Source organism: Haliotis rufescens, unplaced genomic scaffold (genome assembly GCF_023055435.1).
Source record: "Haliotis rufescens isolate VD_foot unplaced genomic scaffold, xgHalRufe1.0.p SCAF_50, whole genome shotgun sequence".
NCBI classification, from domain to species: Eukaryota; Metazoa; Mollusca; class Gastropoda; order Lepetellida; family Haliotidae; genus Haliotis; species Haliotis rufescens.
This window is the reverse complement of record NW_025964224.1, coordinates 546638-571054: the sequence shown is the minus strand read 5'-3', so window position 1 is coordinate 571054 and position 24417 is coordinate 546638. Positions and strand designations below refer to the sequence as shown.

Below are 24417 nucleotides of genomic sequence, written 5' to 3'. Positions count from 1 at the left end.
ATTTGGAAGTTTCTTTTTCTTAAATTATTAGGAGAGAGGAAAATCTCAAACTTTACTTTTTATTTGTTGTTATGGTTATCACATTCAATTTCAGTTCGAAGGTTAATTCAACTCTAAAATCCATCTAAAATGATAAACTCAAAACTATCGATATTTATCGCAATAGTTGCTTGCAATATCAATAGTTATCGCAATAGTTTCTTTCAATATCAATAGTTATCGCAATAGTGATTTCCATACCAATAGTCATCCCTACTGTTCAGCATCATGTATGTGATCCTCTATGAATTTTTGTTTCACATGTATATTTTTGTGTCACAGAGTGACTTAATAGCACTCTGTTTGGACAACGTATTATCTTTTAAGAATAATAGCTTTGAGTTGAGTTACATATCGTTAAGGAAATCAGGACTATTTAATATGATGAAGTCCATGGATAACAGCGGTCAGTTGTTCCATTGTCTATCACGGCATTTCACATTATGACATTTATAGTTTTAATCCAGTTTCCCTTGGCGGTGTTTGTAATCACATCAATAAGTTCCATGTCCAGGGAAACGCAACTGTCTTCTTCGTCTGTCGATTGTTGTCCAATGGTGTATATATGTTCACGTCTTTACTGTTAGTCTGTTACCAGTTAGTCTGGTATTTCGACATTACCTGTATGTATAGCCGCAAGTAGGATACGTGAGTTGGAATCTCCGCTCGACGTTTCTGTTAGTAATTGCATTGATTGTTTTATTGCCAACTGAGTTTGGACTCAGCGTATTCTTCGTCTTCAATCGGAGCTAATTTCCCCGTCAACATACGCATTGACAGTTGTATGACTTCAAATCCCATGGGACTACTCCGTGGTCTAGTGATAGAGCGTCCGGGGTTCGATCCCCGGTCGCGTCATACCAAAAGACGTTAAAAACGGTACTTGTTGTTACCCTGTCCGGCACTCGACATAAAGGGGCTAAAACAAGGAATGGTCAGCTCGGAGTCAGTGTCTGAGAGGGGAATTCATGTTAAACTGCGGCATGGTATCTCAGTGAGCTAGCACTATAAATCGGCATTAGCCCGGACTAGTACAAGCAGCCACACACGCACACGTGCATCCATGTCGCTATATCAGTGCAATAATCTTGGACCCGACGTTAAACCCAATTTCACCTCACCTCATCTCAAATCCCGGTGGGGGCACTGGTACCCCTATAGTCTAATAAACTTGATTTGCAGAGATGCTTTCCTCGGGCGTGTCTGAAACCTATGATCGTAGGTTTAATTTCCGATTCTCCCTGATCATATTTCTTGGTTTGTTAGCATCGTACCTGTGCTCATGGTAAACGTCTTAGATCAACGACATTTCTGGCGTTCCTCCCATACAAGGCTGAAATATAGCTGAAATTATGTTCAACAAACTCAATCACCCAATATCCGGTAACTATGAATAGAACCATGTCAGCTCATTGCTAACCATGACGGGGATTCTCTCGCTCCCTGAATCTTAGATACATTTTCCCGAGCTGGACGTTATTGTCATTGTCGTGTTTGTTGGTTTAGTCCTTGTGTTGAACAAGGGTGACCTGTAAACAACCTAGTCTGGTCCAGGCAAGACAGAAGCTTATTGTTTGCGGTTTCTTGTTCATCGATCACCCAGTTGCGTGAATCGATGTTTATGATATCAATCACTGGATTGTCTGGTCCAACTCAATTATTTACAGACCGCCGTCATATAGCTGAAATATTGCTGAGAGCGGCTTTAAACAACAAACCAACCAACCAACTTGATTGTCTGGTTTGTTTACAGGCTGACGTCGCATGGCTGGAGTACTGCTGTGCTGCTTCAGGCAATAAATACTTACTTTTTATACCAATTGTGAGAATAGCGGGTGCTACCCTTTTCGCGAACACCTGGTGTCGTCACTGATTTTCAGTGATCCATTCATATAAATGTCCACAGCTATTTGCCCTTTACTCCAAGAGGAATCCGTATCGTTAGAAAATCTAGGCTGGTTATTCTCTAGCATTGAGAATTAATATTTGTACTTTCCGATTTCTGTGTTAAACATAGAGTTTCAATTTGGGAACCAACATGTAACAGTATCATGCCGACAAACCTACGCCTGGTCATTGAAAACTTAACATGTGTTATACATTCTTCAGACATCCGTCCATACATGATGGACAGCTACAGATTTGCTCCAACAATGTGCATAAAAACAATTATTCACGTCTCACAACTAACAAATGATTTACTGAATGTGTTAGTGTTGTCTGTTCCCATGTAGTTCAAGTGTTTATCGTTGGTACGTTCTGACATACAGATCTGGTGTAACTTCTGAGTGTAGTCCCGATCATGTGACATACAACAACCTGATTGAGAAGATCATTTTGTTTACTGTGTTTCTGCTTGGTATCCGGAATATAGATTAACCTGAACAAATACCTATACTTTGTGCTTTTGGCCTGTCCCAACCTCTTGCCCTCACGTTTGCCCATGAATTAAGATTTTAAGGAAGAGAATTTATGCATGTCAACTTCTTTATTATGAAGAACACAACGTTTCGGAGTATATAAGTATAAAAGTTTCCCTGGAAAAATATGACGACCGTCCAGGAATATTTAAGTCAAGCAATTTGAGGAAGAGCTCAATTTCTCAGTGTGGGAAACCTAAATATTTGCAGGTAATTGGATCTAACACCAGTAAACTTTTCGGAAGTGCCATTGGTGCAATATTGATATTACAAAAATATCTTTTCCAGAGGTTAACTTTCCAAGGAAATGTTCTTGATAAACAAACCAGGGCAATAACCACTCATTCGCTTACGAGACTTTAAAAACACCTAACATTAAAAAAAATGGTCACTGATACCTTAATTTGAAAATAACCTCGTTGGAGCCGTTATCTTCAGCAGGTTTTCGTAAAACGGGCATGCTCGATTGTACATCAAAAGCTGTGAAATGTCGGCAACAAAGGCTAGAGCTGCTGGAATACTGCTCGACATGAAGGGAAAGTTGACTATGGAAGTTGAAGTCATCCCTCTTGTCCTGCAGTTTTTTGCATAGGTGCACAAACCAAACGTAACGTTTCTGTTATTTCTAGCTCGGGTGGGTAAATCTGTGGAAGCAAATTAGCTATTTGATAATTGGGACATTAGGCAAAATAGCGGTGACAATTATATGAAGGGATCACTGAAAATCAATGAAGACACCGGGTGACACAATAGTGCATTTACTGAACTATTGTTTGTTTGTTCAACGCCGCACTCCAGTCAATCCAGTCATTGATATCATGAGCACCGATCCACGCAATTGGGATCGATGACATGCATCAACCAAGTCAGCGAGCCTGACCACCCGATCACGTTAGTCGCCTCTTACGATAAGCATAGTCGCCTTTTACGGCAAGCATGGGTTGCTGAAAACCTATTCTACCCCGGCTCTTTTACTGAACTAATACCGTTCTGTTGTTTCAATTACTTCTCCTGTAGACAGTGTAAATGCTACTGAGCTTATGATGAAACTCGTAGACTGCAGTCCACCAGCAGAAACATCGACCAAGTTGAAGTAAATATAAAACGTATGGAATGCCATCGTCTATATTCATGACTCATTTAGGTGATCGAAAAACTTGCTGTATTTCAAATGCTAATTCAGTGTTGTACAAAGGGCCTGCAGTTGTTTTAAATCAATGTAAATTGTATACACAAATCAATATTGTTCATCGTTGCTATGACAGTAATATTCATCCTGTCTACTAGTACAGTCGGTTAGATAATGTCCCTGCCGTACCTGCCTTAACATATACTTATTTATTGGAGAGTGTACGTAGTTCTTCACAAAGGTGACCAATGCTGTTTTGCAAACTATTCTTATCTGTTGGGGCAGTGTTGGCTTTGTCAAGGGGTAAGTCCTTTAGTGTCAATTCCATGTAGAATAGTCATGTACTACATATATAATCAACTCATGTCGCTCTGTTGTATGTCAACAGCTGTGTGTGGGTCTCCAGCAGTGATACATGCCAGCTCGATGAAAGAGTATCACAATGTATCTAAGTATGGAGTTGAAGTCAACGAATGTTCCAGCATCAGTTTCAAAGCCAAGACATGTGCAGACGGCCATATCCTGCTTGGAGACGGAAGCGACTCAGGGTCTTATGAATTTATTATCGGAGGGTGGCAAAATGCTAAAAGTACCATCCGAGAATGTAAAGGTTGTTCAGGGCACCTTGAAGATACCCCCCAGCTGATGGACTGTGATTCCCAGAGGTAGGTATTGAATTGAATATTACCAAGTAAAGAGGAATAAATTGATGATTCATATTGATAACGGTTCTACTCAACTGAACTGGCTTTGAACTAAATCACAACACGATCTAGATGAAACGCATCTGTTTTTTGTTTTTTAGCCGAATAGTCTGTGGAATTGAATTGCTAGTGTTAACAGGAGCATGCCGATATTTACAAGTTAGCAAGATGGGATCTTCGACAGAATTGCTTTTGTCATATCATGCATTATCATCGTGCCATTGTTTTGTTTTTAATTTGACAGGGATCTGTGGATTGCCTGGTCTGCAGATAAGGTTTCTCTTGGCACGGGAACTATACAGGGTTCTGGTGTACTGATCAGTCAAGATATATCTACGATACACAGGGTCACCACCATGTACGTTGCTGGCTGGATTCACAACATCACATTTGTCTTTGGTAAGTACTTGTCTACTATTGGTTCAGTGATGATTACTAAACTGCCGGGCAAAAAAAAAGTATACACTTGAAAATTGAATTTGACCAACGTTTTACAAACGAGATGGCCAGCTTAAACCCCACTTGTGTCGGACCAGGAGTCCTCATCCACGCAGAACCGTCAACCCCTGATACCGCACTGAGGGTCATGTGGCAACCCGGTCTCAGTGACGTCATCAGGCGGCTCCTGTCATCATCGAGGCGGCGAGTCTGGGCGTGCATTGGTGCTCCTGGACGTTTATGTTCGCTGCCGAAAGTAGAAGCCTCAATTACGGTCTTGGCTTCAGTTTGAGCAGTGTATGTAACTGTGCTTCATATATAGTGGTGTTAATATTATGTTATTTAAGATAACAACGTGATATTTTGTCTCTCCGATCAATGTTTAATCATAAATAAGTTGACAACATCTTTACCTGGTAACACGATACACTGAAGAAGAGGGGTGGAGTAACAAATCAATTAACAAATCCATTGGCGGCCATACAGGCGAAGCAGAGGTGGCGCATTAAAGACATCAGATGATTGGAAACAGCCTTGAAGATGATGTTACAAATATAAAAAAATGAACCCCATGAGCTGGCGTTACCAGCTGGTTCTGTCGCAGGCTTCTCACAGTCTCATCCCACATGTTATGCGGGGAAGAGGTCTGGAAACAGCAGCTCTGGTATTACACCAATGCCGTGTTCCCCAACCAATCTGCAAGACATGGACGGGTATTATCGGGTATATGCACATTGGGTAGAATATATTCTTGAACGGTGTCGTCCCGGTAGCGTACGCAATTCAATTTGTCATCAACAATGACGAGTCTTGTTCTCCTATGAGTTGTGATACCACCCTTACCATTACACTTCAACCCAAAAACTGACGACGTTGTTTGACGTAAACGTCACTAAGAGTTTATCCTGGACGAGGTAGACTCTAGAACGATGTCGTCCCTGTAACGTACGCCATTCAACTTGTCATCAACAATGACGAGTCTTGTTCTCCTATGAGTTGTGATACCACCCTTACCATTACACTTCCACCCCAAAACTGACGACGTCGTGTGACGTAAACGTCACTAAGAGGTAATCCTGAACGAGGTAGACTCTTGCACGAAACATGTATTCATCTGTGGACAGTATACCGTCCCAGTCTCGTATCCTGAACCTCAGATGCCGTCTACACCATGCAAGGCGTGCCTGACGGTGACGTGGAAGCAAAGGTTGGCGTATCACTTGACGTCCAGGCCGGATGTTGTGCTCCCTCAACCGGTTATGTATACGGTTCTGCCACAAATTGATCTCAAGCCAGGAATTATTCGAGCTGTTAATGTGGAAGTTTGGTATCTATTCCGTTGATGCCCCAACCGGATATGGGCCCCGTTCCTCAAGGCGATCTTAGCGCTAAGGTGAATGTAAATCCCATACTTTAACATAGGCTTACGATCATCGTAGCGCTAAGATCGCTTTGGGGAACGGGGCCCTGGTCTTGTTGACGTGACGTCACACGTGGACGACCGATCCGCGACAAGTCATAGGTCTTGTCCTGCTGTAGATAACGGCTCCAAAGAGATGATAAGGTGTTTCAAGAAACATTATCATGTCTGGCTAATTCCTTTTGCGACACTTGTTTGGATAACCACTGAGGTTGTTTTTCAGCAAGCCGCCGCTTTGCGTAAGCGTTATCAACGTTTAAACAAAAGCACCTGATAGCTTAACAATTGTTGTGTGGTGTTCACTTTCAAAGCCACGCGTCTGGGTATCATGTTCCACCAAATACGCAAACATCCGAATTGCACGCCGTGTATAAACATGCACGTGCAAATTGTGAATCACGACCTTAACGTCCAGGGGATATCTTCATGAATATGGATTGAACGAAGAATTATTTAATTTAAAAAAAAATTCATATGAAGCAGAGTTACTTTTTCCGTTTGAATACTTATCCTTTTCGCGGACATCTAGTGTCATCACCTATTTATCATGATCAATTCGTATATTATTCCGTGAAGATCCGGGGTAGAATTGGTCTTCAGCAACCCATGCTTGCCGTAAAAGGCGACTAACGGGATCGAGTGGTCAGGCTCGCTGACTTGGTTGAAGCATGTCATCGATCCCAATTGCGTTGATCGATGCTCATGATATCAATCACTGGATTGCCTGGTCCAGACTCGATTATTTAAAGACCGCCGTCATACAGTTGGAATATTACTGATTGCAGCGAATTCACTTTCGTAGGTCCTCAGGGCTGTAGTGTCATCGATTACTGTGTAGTGTCATCCGATATCTTTAGTTATGTTGAATCTTTTCATGTGCTGAGCGAAACGCATTCAGATCACATGCCCATAAATGCTGTTATATCTGTACCAAATGAAAATGTCATGTCAATAAACCAGCACGACGCAGCACGTGCAACACAGTGCGAACAACATGACCTGACGCGCTTTGTGTGGGAGAACTGTAGACGCGATGCATTCCTCAACCACCTTAGTAATGAACAATCTTTTAATATAGAGACATTCAAAAAGGCAGTTGAACATGATATTGATTACAGTGTTGAACTATTACAATTAGCTGTTAGTGAATCGCTTGTCAAAACAGGTTTTCATTCTACTACTGGAAAAAAACCCAAGATAAGTAACCAGCAACCACAATGGTTCGACAAGAGCTGCCACGGTGCTAAAAAGAACAAATATAAAACGTTAAACCTTTTAAGAACGACAAAAAAGATACTGAATATTATACAGAATATATATCTAAATATACAAAAGTTCATTTGTTGTCATGTATACATGTTTCAGGTGACCTGCACAAAAGCTTGTACAAGCTGGTCGGGGAAAATGCCAAGTTTGAAAACGGTCTCCTAGAAGAAACATCAGCCAGTCTGCTGCACTGCGGCCGTCTGTGTCACGTACTTCCGGCTTGTGGGATGTTCAGCCATGACAGTTTCAATGACTCATGTGCCCTCTTCGATAGGATGACTTCCCAACTGAGTCAAGATCCTCAACTTCTGTGGCAGTCCTGGAAGATAAAGTACTGTTAGTCTGCTAGAGATGCATTAATGCACTGTAACGCATGCTTTTGTCGATGCCAACTTGTGTCCATGTGTACATCCTTTTACAAATATAATTTGGCCTGTAAACCTTCGTCCTCGCGAAACTCATCTTCCCGAGGCAAGAGAGTTAACTGACTTTAAAAGCCCAGTTTCCACCCTTGCCGAACTTGGCTGGAATTACTGGGCTCGATCGTAGCGCCACCAGTGGCTATTACCAGTTATGTCCCTTCTAAGCCTCTCCTATGGCCCAATCAGATTCCACCTCTCGTATCACTTGTGTTTGCTTCACACAATATGGTGGCGCCCAGGACGATCTGGTCGATAATCAAGATCTATATTGTGATAAAACAGGTCTTACATCGCGAAATGCATCAAATCGCGTGAGCAGCTTGATTAAAAACATGAAAAGATTTGGAAAATATCTGCTGACAACGAGTTGGCGGTGCACATACTTTGCAAATCCTGCAATCGACCGAAATCTGCACGACAGTTTACGAACCGGATTTCGATTTCGGTGCGCGATTTTGATTGGACTATGCATAGACTCGTTAGCCCAGCCAAACTGTAACTCCATAATACCAGCCTAGTTCGGCAAGTGTGGAAACTGGACTTTTAAAGTCAGTTAACTTTCTTGCCTCGGGAAGATGCGCGATACTGTGCTTCTCAGTTTTGTCAGGTTGAGTTCCAACAAAATTCGAAATTGGTCTGGCACTGGTCCTCCGTGAATGTCCCGATCTCGGCAATTTATCGAAATGCTGAACTTCCTCATTCATAATATATTTGTAAAGCTTGGGTGTCAGGCATTTAGGCAAGAAGTAGGTATCATAGTGCAGCCGTTTCTTGAAACATTGTGCACTTTGTGATAAAAGCATGAAACCTCGCAAAGTTGTAGGTAATGACATTCCAAATATGTTCAGACATGGGGCCACCAAAAACAATTCAATATGGCCGCCAAGTCAGATATGGCCGACATGGAGGAATGATATTCTATCATATCTTGTTTGAACATGACCCACAAACTAAATATTTTTATGAAAAATGAACATTTTGGAATGCAATTTCCCCATCACTACATCTAAGTAAATAGTTATATTTAAATAATGTAAAGTAAAAAAATTAAAAGAATATGCATTTCTTTCTTTTTCGGCATATGTTTAAGACATAGATCATCAAAGCCAACATTACCGATATTGATACTCATATGATAATTAACTAAATATTTATAGAACAAAAGTGGTATGTATTGAAACATGCTTGTACATGGCTAATAATTTGGTTGGCTAGTGGCGATAAAATGTGATCACGTTTGCAAAGTGGTGTACCAATCGAAAGTGGCACAACACAGTCACACCTTGCTCAGCATCCCCTTTCAGACTTACACTACATCCCAGAAGCTCTTGGCATGACTTAGAATATTGTGGTCGTATAGTCCACAAAGACTCAAAGCCATGTGCTACTAATATTACCCATCCTCTCTCAGTTGGTGTGGAATGTCTGTTTCGGCCTCCAGACTCCGTCGCCAAGAGTGGCCGGAATGAAATGCAGCCCTTTTGACATGTTGGCTGATGTAGGAGGAATGGAATTAATTGCTCTACCTTTGCGTGCCTCATCAACTCTTGTTCAGTGAGTGAGTGAGTGAGTATGGTTTTATGCAGTTTTAGCAATATTACAGCAATATCACGGTGGGGGACACCAGAAATGGGCTTCACACATTGTACCCATGTCGGGAAACGAACCCGGGTCTTCGGCGTGACGAGCGGACGCTCTAACCACTAGGCTACCCGACTGCCCCTCTTGTACAGATCGACACTGGCCCTATCACACATAAAGACCACACAACGCTGAATACGTTGATCACCGGTTGTGATGTCAAACGTCAACATATGTTGTACATAATTGGTCATTTCTTTGAGGTGAGGTGAGGGAGAAAAAAAGTGAGTCATTTCTGATGTAAAATTAACAAAAGTAACTCGTTGATGATTTGTGTTTCTTTTTTTAAAATTGGAACTACTTTGTCTTGCATATGTGTGAAGAATAAACCCCCAATTGCGTCACTGCATTCTAATCCACCGGTAACGTTCGTCGCCTAAAATGTGCGTCACATTAAATTTTGCATCCCTTAAACCTTTCATATTTCTTAAATATAGCCATAGTAATATATTGCAAGTATATTGCCATAAAGCCTAATTAAATGTTTATTGCTTTGCACGTTTAGAGCTGTTTTTGTTGTAAAAAGATGTACTTGTATCATACATTGTGAACTTATTGCAACTTAAAACCTTTGCGAAATACAAACAAACCATTCTTCGACACAAAACAAAAATTGTTGTATAACACTGGAAAGGTAAGACCTGGCTTGTTACACTGATGAGTAATGCTATTACATTAAGACACAAGTTGCTACAATGTTGGCATTAGTGCATTAAGGCACGAGTTTGTACAAAGTTATATAACACCAGTATTTATGCCCGAGGTGTTACACTGTTGTGTGAGCATTAAGGTCCGAAGGTAAAACTTTACGCATTGGGGCAGTTCCACTTTCCAGATGTTAGGGTGTCTTAAACTGTGGGAAATTCCACCTCACAGATAAAGGGGTGTGCCTCGTTACAATTGACGTCTCCCCATTCGTAGTCGGCTCCGGCGTATTGAAGCAGTAGACAGTCCTGGTTGTTGGCAACGTTGTTGGGCTGTCCCTGATGCCAGTCGCTGTATGCACTCTGGTAGAACAAGCCAGTATCTGTCCAATCAAAGTGGCCCTCGGATCGTTCGTCATTTCCGCTCGTGTACCAACCATATTGTCCAGCAGCTTTCAATCCTAAAGAATAAATCATGTAACGAGAGTTACAGGTAGAGAGAATATTAAACGAGCTCCTGTGAAAAACCACTTTATTGCAACGAGTGAATAGTTCGGGTACCGGAACTATTCGTATTACACGGGAGTGAAGTTAGTATTTTATCGATCACATGCCCTTTATAACTTGTGAAAACCTCATTTGATCGAACTATGGGAATTCCAGTCACAAATTAGATCAACATTTCATTGATGTGTGTAAACAGGCAGGTATCTACGCGATCCACAGCATAATCCAACTGAGTTTAACAGAATGATATACATTTAAAGTTGACAGGTATTAAAGTGAGACGATACAACGGCCTATCTTGAGAATGAATTCAGCACTACAAAGTTAACGAACACGTCACACTACCCTATGACTCAATTTCTTTTGCAAGAAACACCAGCGAAACAATGCCGTGTCACGTCAGCCTAGCAACAGGGATGCTGAGGTGATGGAGTGTGCATAAGCTCCCAACAGTGATTTAACATCTCTACACGCAATGTCATTGAATAAGCCAAGCGCTGTTGAGAGTTTACAATATTTATTTGCGAAACTAGTCCCACAGTACCTAAGCTTAGTTGGTTTGTTGTTTAACGCCGCACTCAGCAATATTCCAGCTATATGACGGCGGTCTGTAAATAATCGAGTCTGGACCAGACAATCCAGTGATTGATATCATGAGCATCAATCCACGCATTTGGGATCGATGACATGCATCAACCAAGTCAGCGAGTCTGACCACCCGATCCCGTTAGTCGCCTTTTACGACAAGCATAGTCACCGCAGTACCTTAGCACGCGCTTTGTTATTCAACACTGTGTAACACCAGCTTATTGTTTTAAACAGTGGTATCTTCAACGGGCGAGTAATATACTAGTATACTAGTTAATGTTTCATGGGGATTTCATTTCATACAACTAGTATGTATTTATACATATAATGTGTAATAAATTTGATGGATCATTTAGCAGACATGTTCTCTATAGACTATGTGTCAGCACCGTGAACCTGCTCAATTGTTTTACCAAAGTGGTAAACGCTAAGACCCTCATCACTTTGGACTTTCCTCCCAAATTAAGCTGACCCGCTGTGATGTTAGTGGAATACTGTTCAGGGCGGCGTTAAACCCATCTCACTCACTCACCCTGTGTAGATCAATTCCAGCATGCCATGACCAAAACGTACCTGCATGTTGTTTGGTTGTGTTGACGATAAAGTCTTGCTCTTCCTGAGATGTGACCCATACAAGACGGGAGGTGGCGCCCTCTTGTCGGCAAGACAGCGCACTCTTGTACCAGGATTTAGGAGTTGTGTGGAAAGTGTAGCACGAGGAAGAGTTAGCTCCCTTGCGTGTTATTGCCCCCGGTGGACAGGTGGGGATATCTTGACAAGAGATAGAGTGCGTGAGTTAGACACGTCCCAAACCGGTATTCAACAGCTATATCGACGAGTTGCTTTCATCCCACTCTAAATAATAGAAATAAAAAAATAATGATATCACTCCACCCATCTTCCCACGTCTAATATGCTTGAGCATCTGACTTTGTCAATCGCTGATATGATCTGATGTGTTTAAGTACAGCGACACTTTCTTGCTCTCATTGGACAAAGACCGTGGAACGTGGTACAACCCAATTGACTGATATCTGTAAGGCGCGTTATTAGACGGTATCAAAGATTTGCATTGAACACGTTCAGAATGTGGGGCTACGATCTCACTACATACACACAACGGACTCTGGTTTGATTTCGCGCAGCTGCGTCACTTTGTGATGAGGTCTTCCAGCACAGGCAAATTGTGTTACATAGAAACATGGCATGGAACATCACGTCCAACCTTCCCCTGGAACGACGTGATTACACCCTGTACCTTGATGGGATCCATCAGCTATGACTGACTACATCCTGTACCTTGATGGAATCTATCAGCTATGACTGACTACACCCTTAATGGATCCATCAGCTATGACTGACTACATCCTGTACCTTGATGGAATCCATCAGCTATGACTGACTACATCATGTGCCTTGATGGACATATCCATCAGGTATGACTGACTACACCCTTATTGGATCCATCAGCTATGACTGACTACATCCTGTACCTTGATGGATTCAATGAGCTATGACTGACTACACCCTACCTTGATGGATTCAATGAGCTATGACTGACTACACCCTGTACCTTGATGGATTCCATCAGCTATGACGATTCCATTAGCTATGACTGACTACATCCTGTACTCAGGTGAAGTTATCCATCAGCTATGACTGACTACATCCTGTACCTTGATGGATTCCATCAGGTATGACTGACTACACCCTGTGCCTTGATGGATTCAATGAGCTATGACTGACTACACCCTGTGCCTTGATGGATTCCATCAGCTATGACTGACTACATCCTGTACTCAGGTGGAGTTATCCATCAGCTATGGCTGACTAAACCTTATACCTTGATGGACCTATCAATGACGTGGGGAGAGTTTACGGCACAAACCAATCACGGTGGCCAGGTTGCGATGGTGGCATGTGTCTCAGGTCGCCATACCTTTGCATGTTGTGTTGTAGACGTAGACATCATCTATTGCTATGTCACCATCTGTATCCACTGGGTGGCTGAAGGGATACCACTGTGACGACAGACTGTGAGCATCTGTCACAGCTTCAAAAACCACCTACAACAAACACATTGAATCCTCTCGCAAAACCTAGAACAGCGCCTTGAAAACATTTGCACAACCAACTGCAACACACTGGATAAACTTGTACAATCTAAAACAAGACCCAGGACAACCCAGCACCACACACCTACAGGAACATCATCCATCTACACCACATACCTACAGGAACATCATCCATCTCCACCACACACCTACAGGAACATCATCCATCTGCACCACACACCTACAGGAACATCATCCATCTACACCACACACCTACAGGAACATCACCCATCTACACCACACACCTACAGGAACATCATCCATCTACACCACACACCTACAGTAACATCATCCATCTACACCACGCACCTACAGGAACATCATCCATCTACACCACACACCTACAGGAACATCATCCATCTACACCACATACCTACAGTAACATCATCCATCTACACCACGCACCTACAGGAACATCATCCATCTACACCACGCACGTACAGGAACATCATCCATCTACACCACACACCTACATGAACATCATCCATCTACACCACACACCTACAGGAACATCACCCATCTGCACCACACACCTACAGGAACATCATCCATCTACACCACACACCTACAGGAACATCATCCATCTACACCACATACCTACAGTAACATCATCCATCTACACCACGCACCTACAGGAACATCATCCATCTACACCACGCACCTACATGAACATCATCCATCTCCACCTTACACCTACAGGAACATCATCCATCTACACCAAACACCTACAGTAGCATCATGCATCTGCACCACATACCTACAGTAACATCATCAATCTGCACCACACACCAACAGGAACATCACATGAGAAAGCTCCACTCGACACCACCTTCACTGAGAAGAAAGTGAATATTTCTTTTGCTCATTTAAAATTTAAGGGACAAAAAGGAAACAATCACCTTGAAAGGTTGTTTTGAGAATTCAGGGTCTACATTGACCTCAGCAAGATGCCAGGTTTCCCCTTGGTTGCCATAGTTACGCCACATCGCGTTGCCAAATCCGGATCCCACCCTTTAGAAAAACAGCAGACACTTGTTCTGAGATCTGTCAATTTTAAAAGTCCTGTTTTCCTGGATTAACGCCTTGGTGTAGACCAGGAGAAATCTGATATCTGCCCCATACATGTTGTACTGACGTTGGCATAGAAGAGGGGGGTTTGGTATCTGTCCCGTAAAATAGGTATGAACCTTAGCGTAGACCAGAAGAGATCTGGTGTCTGCCCAGTACATTGTCTAGCAACCTTGGCGTAGACCTGGAGATATCTGGTGTCTGCCCAGTACATTATCTACCAACCTTGGCGTAGACCAGAAGAGATCTGGTGTCTGCCCTGTACATTGTCTAGCAACCTTGGCGTAGACCTGGAGAGATCTGGTGTCTGCCCAGTACATTGTCTAGCAACCTTGACGTAGACCAGAAGAGATCTGGTGTCTGCCCAGTACATTATCTACCAACCTTGGCGTAGACCAGAAGAGATCTGGTGTCTGCCCAGTACATTATCTACCAACCTTGGTGTAGACCTGGAGAGATCTGGTGTCTGCCCCGTACATTATCTACCAACCTTGGCGTAGACCTGGAGAGGTCTGGTGTCTGCCCTATACATTATCTACCAACCTTGGCGTAGACCTGGAGAGATCTGCTGTCTGCCCTATACATTATCTACCAACCTTGGCGTAGACCTGGAGAGATCTGCTGTCTGCCCCGTACATTATCTACCAACCTTGGCGTAGACCTGGAGAGATCTGGTGTCTGCCCCGTACATATTGTACCAGAACCTGACACAGTAGGCGGGAGCGGGGCGGAAGTCAGGGGAGGCGAGGTAGAATGCTCTGTCTCTCTGAGTGAAAGATTTATCTCCTGGCAGTGGGTCGATGTACATGTAGTTACCTGATGGGTGAGAAGATGACACAGAGAGATGCATGGTCCTGAAGCGTTCCTTCATACATAATCTTTCCTGTTTGTCACTCAACTGTCGAAAACTCAAAACAAACAAGGACCAATGATGCGAAATCCTCTCAGTGCATAAATAGTTATTATTGCTGGATTCACTTGGCTCAAAAACATATTTTGGCGTTCGTTGACCAGGAAGTAGATGTTATTAACCTTTCCCACGTATAACTTACATTAATAGCAACTGTGATTCATAAGGGAGAGAGAAGAAACAACGGAAAATTGAAAGAGAATCAGTAAATCTTTGACATTTGCAATGACTGCTCATTTTGTATGCCACCTTCACATACAATATGTAGCAAAGGCACTCAATGTAGGCTTTTAATTACATGAATTTTTTCTCATTGGTTGCCTGAAGCCCAGGGTAGTTCTCCTACAGGTGGTACGAGTTGCCCTGTCGCCCAAAGCGCCACATTTTGCTGTGCAGAATTTCGTTCTGTAGGATTTCGAGAAACCTATGTTCCTAGGTTTGAATCCCTAATTCGTCCTGATAATTGTTCTAAGTTTGTCAGCGCCACATCTTCGTAGCCATCTTTCACTTTGGGCTTTCCTTCCACATCGGCATATTCATAGAGAATCTCACCCGAGTCTCTTTCGATAACTAATATATCAACACGAGTTGACAAAAGTGCCACCACCACAGCCTTCTCCGGATGAATGCACATGCTGTGGCAACTCCTCCTATGACAGGAACAGTATTACCATTTAACGACACAATAATACGAGCACAAAACCATCTCCACAATCGTAAGACATCTTTGCTAAAAGCAAAGTCCATTAACCGATTCCAACAATAAAGTAACGATGTGTTTATGAATCGCAGAAAGGTGTGCATATTCTGCCTCACCGGTGACACCCGACACAAACACATGCAAAGGTAACTCAATGGTCCATCTGAAAACATTACGGGAACATGATGCAAATGTCAAATTAGGGAATTGGCATCATTTTGATCACGGACGCGTCAAATTTAGAAATGTCCTCCACATGTCTACCATAAAACGTTTTGAGAGCTTTGCTGAGGCGTTAATGTTGTTACCATGAACAACTTCCGAGCAAGAATCGTATGACGTTCCTCTAAATCTTGACCATTCTCGCCTGTACTCCGATTGTTGGAATATTGCTCGCCATAAAGGGAAGGAGGATTCTTGGAGAGCTGAAGTCATTTTGTCATACAGTCGTGTGGATAGTTTTGGTCACTTTTGGATATTCATGCACAAATCTAAATATGAAATAGATGAGGACGCTTGATTGGTCTCTTTCATTTCTAGCACAGCTAGAAAAATCAGTGGAAGGGAATTGGATATTTGATCATTATTGTACAATGTCAGATCATCGATAGACCCGAAGTTGAACTTTTTGATTTTGACAATCAGAGCAGAAATTCTGGTTCGTAGGTGTAAAGAAATAGATGTGAAGATGGGTGAGACTGAGTGATTTGTTCCTGTAGTGTGGTCTTCCCGTGGGCCAGTGCTGCCACCTACGGGTCCTCTTCCAAACTGCCAGTTGTTGGTAGAATTTAGACTAAAATATCCACAGGTGTCATTCTCGAATGAACACAATGTCAAGTTGAAGTCGTGTGAAGCTGAAATACAGATATCAATACATGGCATTCTCAAACCTTGAAGCTGGAAAGATATCTTTACAGTAGAAACATTTCAAAACCATATTTTTGAAACCATATTGGTTTGAACTACGTGTATATGGACTACGAAAATGACACGTGGAAAGTGTGGACTAATTGGTAGGCGGAGTGACAGTGTTTGTGTGGAGCCCAAAAAGTCTTTACAGCTGATCAGGTCTCGACAACAACCCTACCACCTGAAGTCTCTCACCAGTGACCGGAGTGACAGTGTTTGTGTGGAGCCCAAAAAGGCCTTTACAGCTGATCAGGTCTCGACCACAACCCTACCACCTGAAGTCTCTCACCAGTGACCGGAGTGACAGTGTTTGTGTGGAGCCCAAAAAGGCCTTTACAGCTGATCAGGTCTCGACCACAACCCTACCACCTGAAGTCTCTCACCAGTGACCGGAGTGCCAGTGTTTGTGTGGAGTCCCAGAAAGCCTTTACAGCTGATCAGGTCTCGACCACATCCCTACCACCTGAAGTCTCTCACCAGTGACCGGAGCGCCAGTGTTTGTCTGGAGTCCCAGAACGCCCTTACAGCTGTTTAAGTCTCGACCACAACTCTACCACCTGAAGTCTCTCACCAGTGACCGGAGCGCCAGTGTTTGTCTGGAGTCCCAGAACGCCCTTACAGCTGTTTAAGTCTCGACCACAGCCCTACCACCTGAAGTCTCTCACCAGTGACCGGAGTGCCAGTGTTTGTCTGGAGTCCCAGAACGCCCTTACAGCTGTTTAAGTCTCGGGTCAGGTTGGCGTTTTCCTCCTTTAATGCCCTAATGACGTCAGATGAGTGCTGCACGAGCTGTACCATGTTCGCCTGTGACGTGTTCAACTCAGCCTCTTTCTGAGCTAGTGCTTGCAGTAGCATGTCCTTCTCATTGGTCGTTGTGTTGTGTAAGACTGACGCTGATTGGCTGATTCCCAGTTTCTGCTGCACCACTTGCACTTGCTTGGTGAGTTCGTCGACAATACCACGTAGACTGTCCACGTTACCCTGGGAACACAAGTATATCAGGTTGAGTATAATGTTATTTGTCAGCAGATTTGCGTATGTGTGGTTATTCCATGATTTGGGTGATAACAACATGTTTTTGTCTGCATTTCGAAGACTCTTAAGAGATATCTATGTCCAATCATGGTACCACAGTTTGGAGTTCTGGGTTCAGTGCATTATTCTAATATACAATCTTCTGCAAACCCGATTTATATATAATTGTACTCAGAGACAAACGACTAGTGAGAGCAATGTGTAAATGTGCAATGTTACTTGGGCTGACGTTTCTTTTGCGGTTCAGTATATAATTGAACTTACCTGAATGTGACCTGAATTACGAAATAAACTTGATTGATTGATTTTATTGCCATTAAGGAAGAGAATATATGTCAACTTCTTTATTATGAGGAACACAACGTTTCGGAGTATATGCTTACTCCTTCATCAGGTGAATGATCAGGTGCATGTTTTGTTTGGATATCAATTGACTGCATATATATTGAATATTATCATCCAAAACTGGCTCCCAAAGGAGATATCGCTTGGATGAGATCAAGCGATATCTACACTGTAGATATCGCTTCAATGAAATTACATCACAATGCTTTGCAGACCATTGTGACGTCACTGGTTACCATGACGTCACAATCAAATGACATCACTAATGGCTCTGCTACTGAAGCTGTTTGCAGTTCTTTTTACACTGAAGACACTGCTAATTACTGTCTACAAATTGAAAAAGATGAAAGAATGGATGATAAATAAAATCTCACCCTCGTGCCTTTTGATATCAAATATATCAACACTCGCTGATAAAAGTGGCAAAAATCCTCGGCAAGCCTCGGAATTTTTCCACTGTTATCAACTTGTGTTGATAGATTTGATATCAAAAGACACTCGGGTGAGATTCTCTATTTACACACCAACACAAACATGCCTACCCACCTGTACGCCATTACAGCAGGTGTCGGTCCCCCCTCCGGTAGTGGTCGCTGTTCCCTGGGCATCACACCGACCCTCATGTCCCAGTTTGACGTTGTAGACACATTGGTCGTTCATGAAGCTGCAGCCAGGCTGGAACACGGCGAGAGAGGACGACAGAAGCAGTGTCGTTGTTGACAAAACCAGTAACGCCATATTTTAAGTATGCTCCTTGTATGATCTGGACCAAGGTTTCCAACAGTGGGATGGGATACCTGCACAACAAGGTCAGTGATAACGTGAGATAGGAGTCCTTACATGATAGCCTGACAAGTTGAAGCCCGATTTATCTTATGTCACACAGTCGTCTTATGCGGTGAACGAGCGCCCTCGTTTTACTGACTTGACACACGTAACCTTGTGGCGGTACATAGAGACACAATGTACATGGGTTGCATTGTCTGTATTCGTTATACTCAACATTCGAGCCTACTTCAACTTCATAGTTGGGGCAAGACTTGTGTTCAAGGAATACCGAATTGTCGTACTCCAGTTCCATTGGTAATCACGTTGTACCAGAAGGCTCATTTCATAGATGGGGGCTTGTCATTTTGTCTGAGACACGGAGAATGTAAACAACAACATTGGCAGCCATTGACAGTTCTTTAATTCATAACGTTTGTAGACGAAATATATTCGTTAAAAATTTTTAAACTATTTCTACAACCTGTCACCCCTACAATGGGAAATGGCATATTCGATTTCCAAGAAATGTCTTGTTGGGTCCAAACAGTGCGCAGCAGGTTGCGATGAAATTAACACATATATCTTTGGACTAAATTTGGAGGGTTATTTGTCAAGTTCTATTTGAAAAACTATGTGTTTTGAACACTTATGTTAATAATATTTGTTACATATATAACTACATGTGACCCCTTTTCGGAATGTTCTAAGATAGCGGACCTTTCTACCCTGTGTTACAGTTGCAAGAGAGAACTGTTTACAAAGCGCTAATGCCGTCATGGTAGAATGAGGAAAACCTAATGTGTTTTGAAATTTGATGTAGTCTCACTGTAGTGGAGATACCTCTTATTTATACATTTGAAACCTCGCGCTATTTGAAGCCTCGCACACAATTTTAGGTTAACAATCAAAAGACAATGCAATATGTCAAATAAGGACAGCAGTACTATGTAACGGGGCCTGTAGCTGCATTCATGAATATCCCAAATGTCATCACTGTCGAGTCTTGAAACAGGTTTTGTATCTGTTCTCGCATCCGAAATAGTGCTGCAAGCTGGCAGGAACTCGGTGTTTTCAAGCAGGTATCCAATCAGCACTTGGCAAGTAGATTAGACGCAAGTTTGGTAAAAACAAGGCCTCGAATCGCCCTCTTGTCACTGTTATATAGACACTGTAATGGCCAAAAGGCAAGTTTGGATTAATGTTTTGTATGTCAGTTTGGATTAGAGGAGCTAACATGGTTGCTAATAGTTGTTAGAGTAAGAAGGGTTAATCTGTTTGCTGTGTTGTCCTGTTTTAGCTCCGGCCTAAGTAACCGGGTTGATTTTTCTTGGCATGTGACCATGCTTAGCTTATTCAGCCAACAATTCAAGTTTAAAGATAAGAGAAAACAGTAATAGTGAGTGTTATCTTTTCAGTTCGAGGGCAAAATTATGTTTTAACGGATGGTTGTCCCATGCAGAATACATAATAGTCTAATTAATTTATTCTTAATCCATACACGGGGTGTGACACACAGTGGGCACGCGCGTTATCGTCTTGATAGACAACACGTGGACCAGCATGCCGCGCAATCGGTGCTACTATTGACTTGGCCGAACTGTCCGGTGACCCGTCCAGGGGCAATATGCAGTGGCGTTCTGACAGTCATAGTGACCCCGCCCCATAGCACCACAGACAGAGCCCCGAATCTGCCATGCTTCCTCATGCTGACGTTCGCATGACCTTCGTCTTCCCGATGAACGTCAGTATGTCACGTGATTATGTTGTCAATCGCGCGGAGACATACAGAACTACTTTAGGGGAATTCCTCAATGTCCAAAAATAACATTAAAAATAATTAGGGATACTGAGAGCGACATGATTCAGGCTATAAATGATGCAGGCTTTGAAGTCTGGCAGATCATGTATATGTCGGGTCACCGAAATGAAGCGTAGATTCGAAGCTATAACAGAGAATGTTCGACTTACCAAAAGAACCACACAATCGTGCCTCAGTTAATCCAACCGCGGCGCCTCAAGCGGTAATCCCCGTCATCGGCAGCCGTAGTATGACTCAAACACACACCAAAAGTTCACAGAACGTTGATATGTCTCCATTGTCAGCATGAGCCGGGTCTGGATTTCTCTCCAATTCCACCGCTAACTTTACTGGGTGCAACTTGTATTTCAAGCGAATGACATTGCGGTAGCCGCCATTTTCTGCCGTTTATAAAACCAAGGTATGTCACTCCATATGGAATGTTTGGGACGGATGACGTCACGACGTCACGACTCTCCGCGTTGATATAGTTTGCTTTCAATAATTAAAGTTTGATGTTTAATGGATTGTTTTGTTATGATTTATGTATCTGTCAATATAAGGGTTGAAGTTGTATTTGTTGATACAACTTAAATCCTTAAGTATTGATGTTCTGAGTGAGTGAGTATGGTTTTACGCCCCTTTTAGCAATATTTCAGCAATAACACGGCGGGGGACACCAGAAATGGGCTTCACACATTGTACCCATGTCAGGAATCGAACCCGGGTCTTCGGCGTGACGAGCGAACGCTTTAACCACTAGGCTACCCGACCGCCCCTGATGTTCTGAAGTATTGATGTGCTGATATTGATGTACTGAAGTATTGATGTATATATTGATGTTCTGAAGTATTGATGTGCTGATATTGATGTTCTGATATTGATGTTCTGAAGTATACATGTGTTGATATTAATGCATTGACGTACTGAAGTACTTATGTGTTGATATTGATGTATGTACTGACGTACTGAAGTGTCGATATTGATGTTCTGAAGTATTGATGTGTTGATATTGATGTATTGACGTACTGAAGTACCTATGTGTTGATATTGATGTATTGACGTACTGAAGTACTTATGTATTGATGATGATGCATTGACGTACTGAAGTACTTATGTGTTGATATTGATGGATTGACGTACTGAAGTGTCGATATTGATGTTCTGAAGTATTGATGTGTTGATATTGATGTATTGACCTACTGAAGTACTGATGTGTCGATATTGATGTATTGACGTGCTGAAGTACCCATGTGTTGATATTGATGTATTGGCGTACTGAAGTACTTATGTGTTGATATTGATGCATTGACGTACTGAAGTGTCGATATTGATGTTCTGAAGTATTGATGTGTTGATGTGTCGATATTGATGTATTGACGTACTGAAGTACCCATGTGTTGATATTGATGTATTGACGTACTGAAGTACTTATGTGTTGATATTGATGCATTGACGTACTGAAGTGTCGATATTGATGTTCTGAAGTATTGATGTGTTGATATTGATGTATTGACGTACTGAAGTGTCGATATTGATGTTCTGAAGTATTGATGTGTTGATATTGATGTATTGACGTACTGAAGTGTCGATATTGATGTTCTGAAGTATTGATGTGTTGATATTGATGTATTGACCTACTGAAGTACTGATGTGTCGATATTGATGTATTGACGTACTGAAGTACCCATGTGTTGATATTGATGTATTGACGTACTGAAGTACTTATGTGTTGATATTGATGCATTGACGTACTGAAGTGTCGATATTGATGTTCTGAAGTATTGATGTGTTGATATTGATGCATTGACGTACTGAAGTGTCGATATTGATGTTCTGAAGTATTGATGTGTTGATGTGTTGACGTACTGAAGTGTCGATATTGATGTTCTGAAGTATTGATGTGTTGATATTGATGTATTGACGTACTGAAGTACCCATGTGTTGATATTGATGTATTGACGTACTGAAGTACTGATGTGTTGATATTGATGCATTGACGTACTGAAGTGTCGATATTGATGTTCTGAAGTATTGATGTGTTGATATTGATGCATTGACGTACTGAAGTGTCGATATTGATGTTCTGAAGTATTGATGTGTTGATATTGGTGCATTGACGTACTGAAGTACTGATGTGTTCAACCAAGACGTTGAGTCTCATCGTTTCGACACTGTGGGCACTTGGGATCGTTTTCATCCTCGGAATGTCACGTGGGGAGTGCAACATAGAGACAACTGACAGAGGCGGGGTAAAACTCTCTACAATCACCTTTAAACTTTACACTTTCACTTTCTTTGTAATAACGAGGTAGAAGTATTTGCAACAAGGTGGATGGTACATGGGGTCACGGGGTCACGTGGCTAAACGCGAGAATCAACATGGGAAGGAAAACTGTAACAAATGAGTCTACTGTAGATTAATTTATTCAAATCGTCGCTGTTACATTAAGGTACGTTGTGTTACAGTGCAGACATACTGTAACATTTTGATCGAGTAATTTCAATGTAGATATATAGAGGTTATCACGCGAGTGTGTTTGGGGATGGTAAATATCCTGCATTAGGAATAAACATTGTATTTAGCGAGCCTTGGCGAGCTCAATACATAGTGTTTATTACTAATACAGGATATTTACCATCCCCAAACACGAGCTAAATACAATGTTTATTCCTAATGCAGGATATTTACCATCCCCAAACACACAAGCGTGATAACCTCTTTATCATATAATGTCTTTCTATAATTCTGTGCTTAAAATCGCTTTCCCTCTCTCAAAAACATTACCGAAACATTGCGAGTTTCCCTTGAATGTGCGCATTAATATTTATTACGTCACAGGGTAAGTGATGTCTCAGTCGGACAGTGACAGTAGCCAATATAGTTCCAACTGAAAATCTGTTTCTTATACAGTGGCGAAGCAACATATACGCAAAACAACAATTGTTTTTAATTGCCTTTCGCGGCAATCCATCGGTCTGTCTGCTAGAGTAACTGCCCTTTGTCAAAGGGAAGCTACTCTTACCCTAGTCTATGAGACATCACGGCCACGGTCAGACGTCGTTGACAGTCGGTCTGTCCTGTCATAACGTAAAGAAGTGTAGTCAGATGTACACACAACGACAAAACGAAACAAAGTAACAATTCAAACATATTTCGGCCAAATCCAACTATTTTAATTTGTGGAGGAAGGTTCAAGCAGCAGAGGTCTACAAGCACAAATAGGGCTACTGATCCCGCTTGGCTAGGCCTCGTGCCCTCGCAAAATTGGGTCGAAATTTATATCTCCAATGTTGCCAAAACTTATAAAATGCCTTAGCTACGTCACAGTAAGACACTAATTTTCAGTATATTAGACTGTTCTTTTGATAATGAAAGCAATTATCCCTGTAGTTTATCCAGATTCCCGATGGTTAATTCTGACTCGATCGCCGAATGACAAGGGCGACGGCATGTTTGTTTATAAACAGTGAAAGTAGTCCCTACTTGACCTTTGATATTTGCATCTTTATCCGCATATGACCCCAACGGATATCATTTTTATCCGTTGG

At 42.2% G+C, this 24417-nt stretch overlaps 1 protein-coding gene across 6 annotated transcripts; it reads right to left on the bottom strand.

Moving 5' to 3' along the window:
* Positions 1 to 7601: 7601 nt before the first annotated feature.
* On the bottom strand, positions 7602 to 19146 carry LOC124151351 (perlucin-like protein). Of its 6 annotated transcripts, none has more exons than XM_048384766.1 (8): positions 18846 to 19144; positions 17585 to 17900; positions 15050 to 16864; positions 14232 to 14342; positions 13158 to 13284; positions 11792 to 11989; positions 10290 to 10584; positions 7602 to 7735 (listed from the first exon to the last, which is right to left on the bottom strand). In XM_048384766.1, exons 3-7 carry the CDS (start codon positions 15269 to 15271, stop codon positions 10328 to 10330), a joined length of 915 nt encoding a protein of 304 aa, XP_048240723.1. In that variant the 5' UTR covers positions 15272 to 16864; positions 17585 to 17900; positions 18846 to 19144; the 3' UTR covers positions 7602 to 7735; positions 10290 to 10327. The 6 variants fall into 6 exon arrangements, with proteins under 6 accessions (XP_048240723.1, XP_048240725.1, XP_048240722.1 ...); XM_048384768.1 differs by having other exon boundaries at positions 7653 to 7735; positions 10312 to 10584; positions 18846 to 19146; XM_048384765.1 differs by lacking the exon at positions 7602 to 7735 and having other exon boundaries at positions 10078 to 10584; positions 18846 to 19142.
* Positions 19147 to 24417: the final 5271 nt, after the last annotated feature.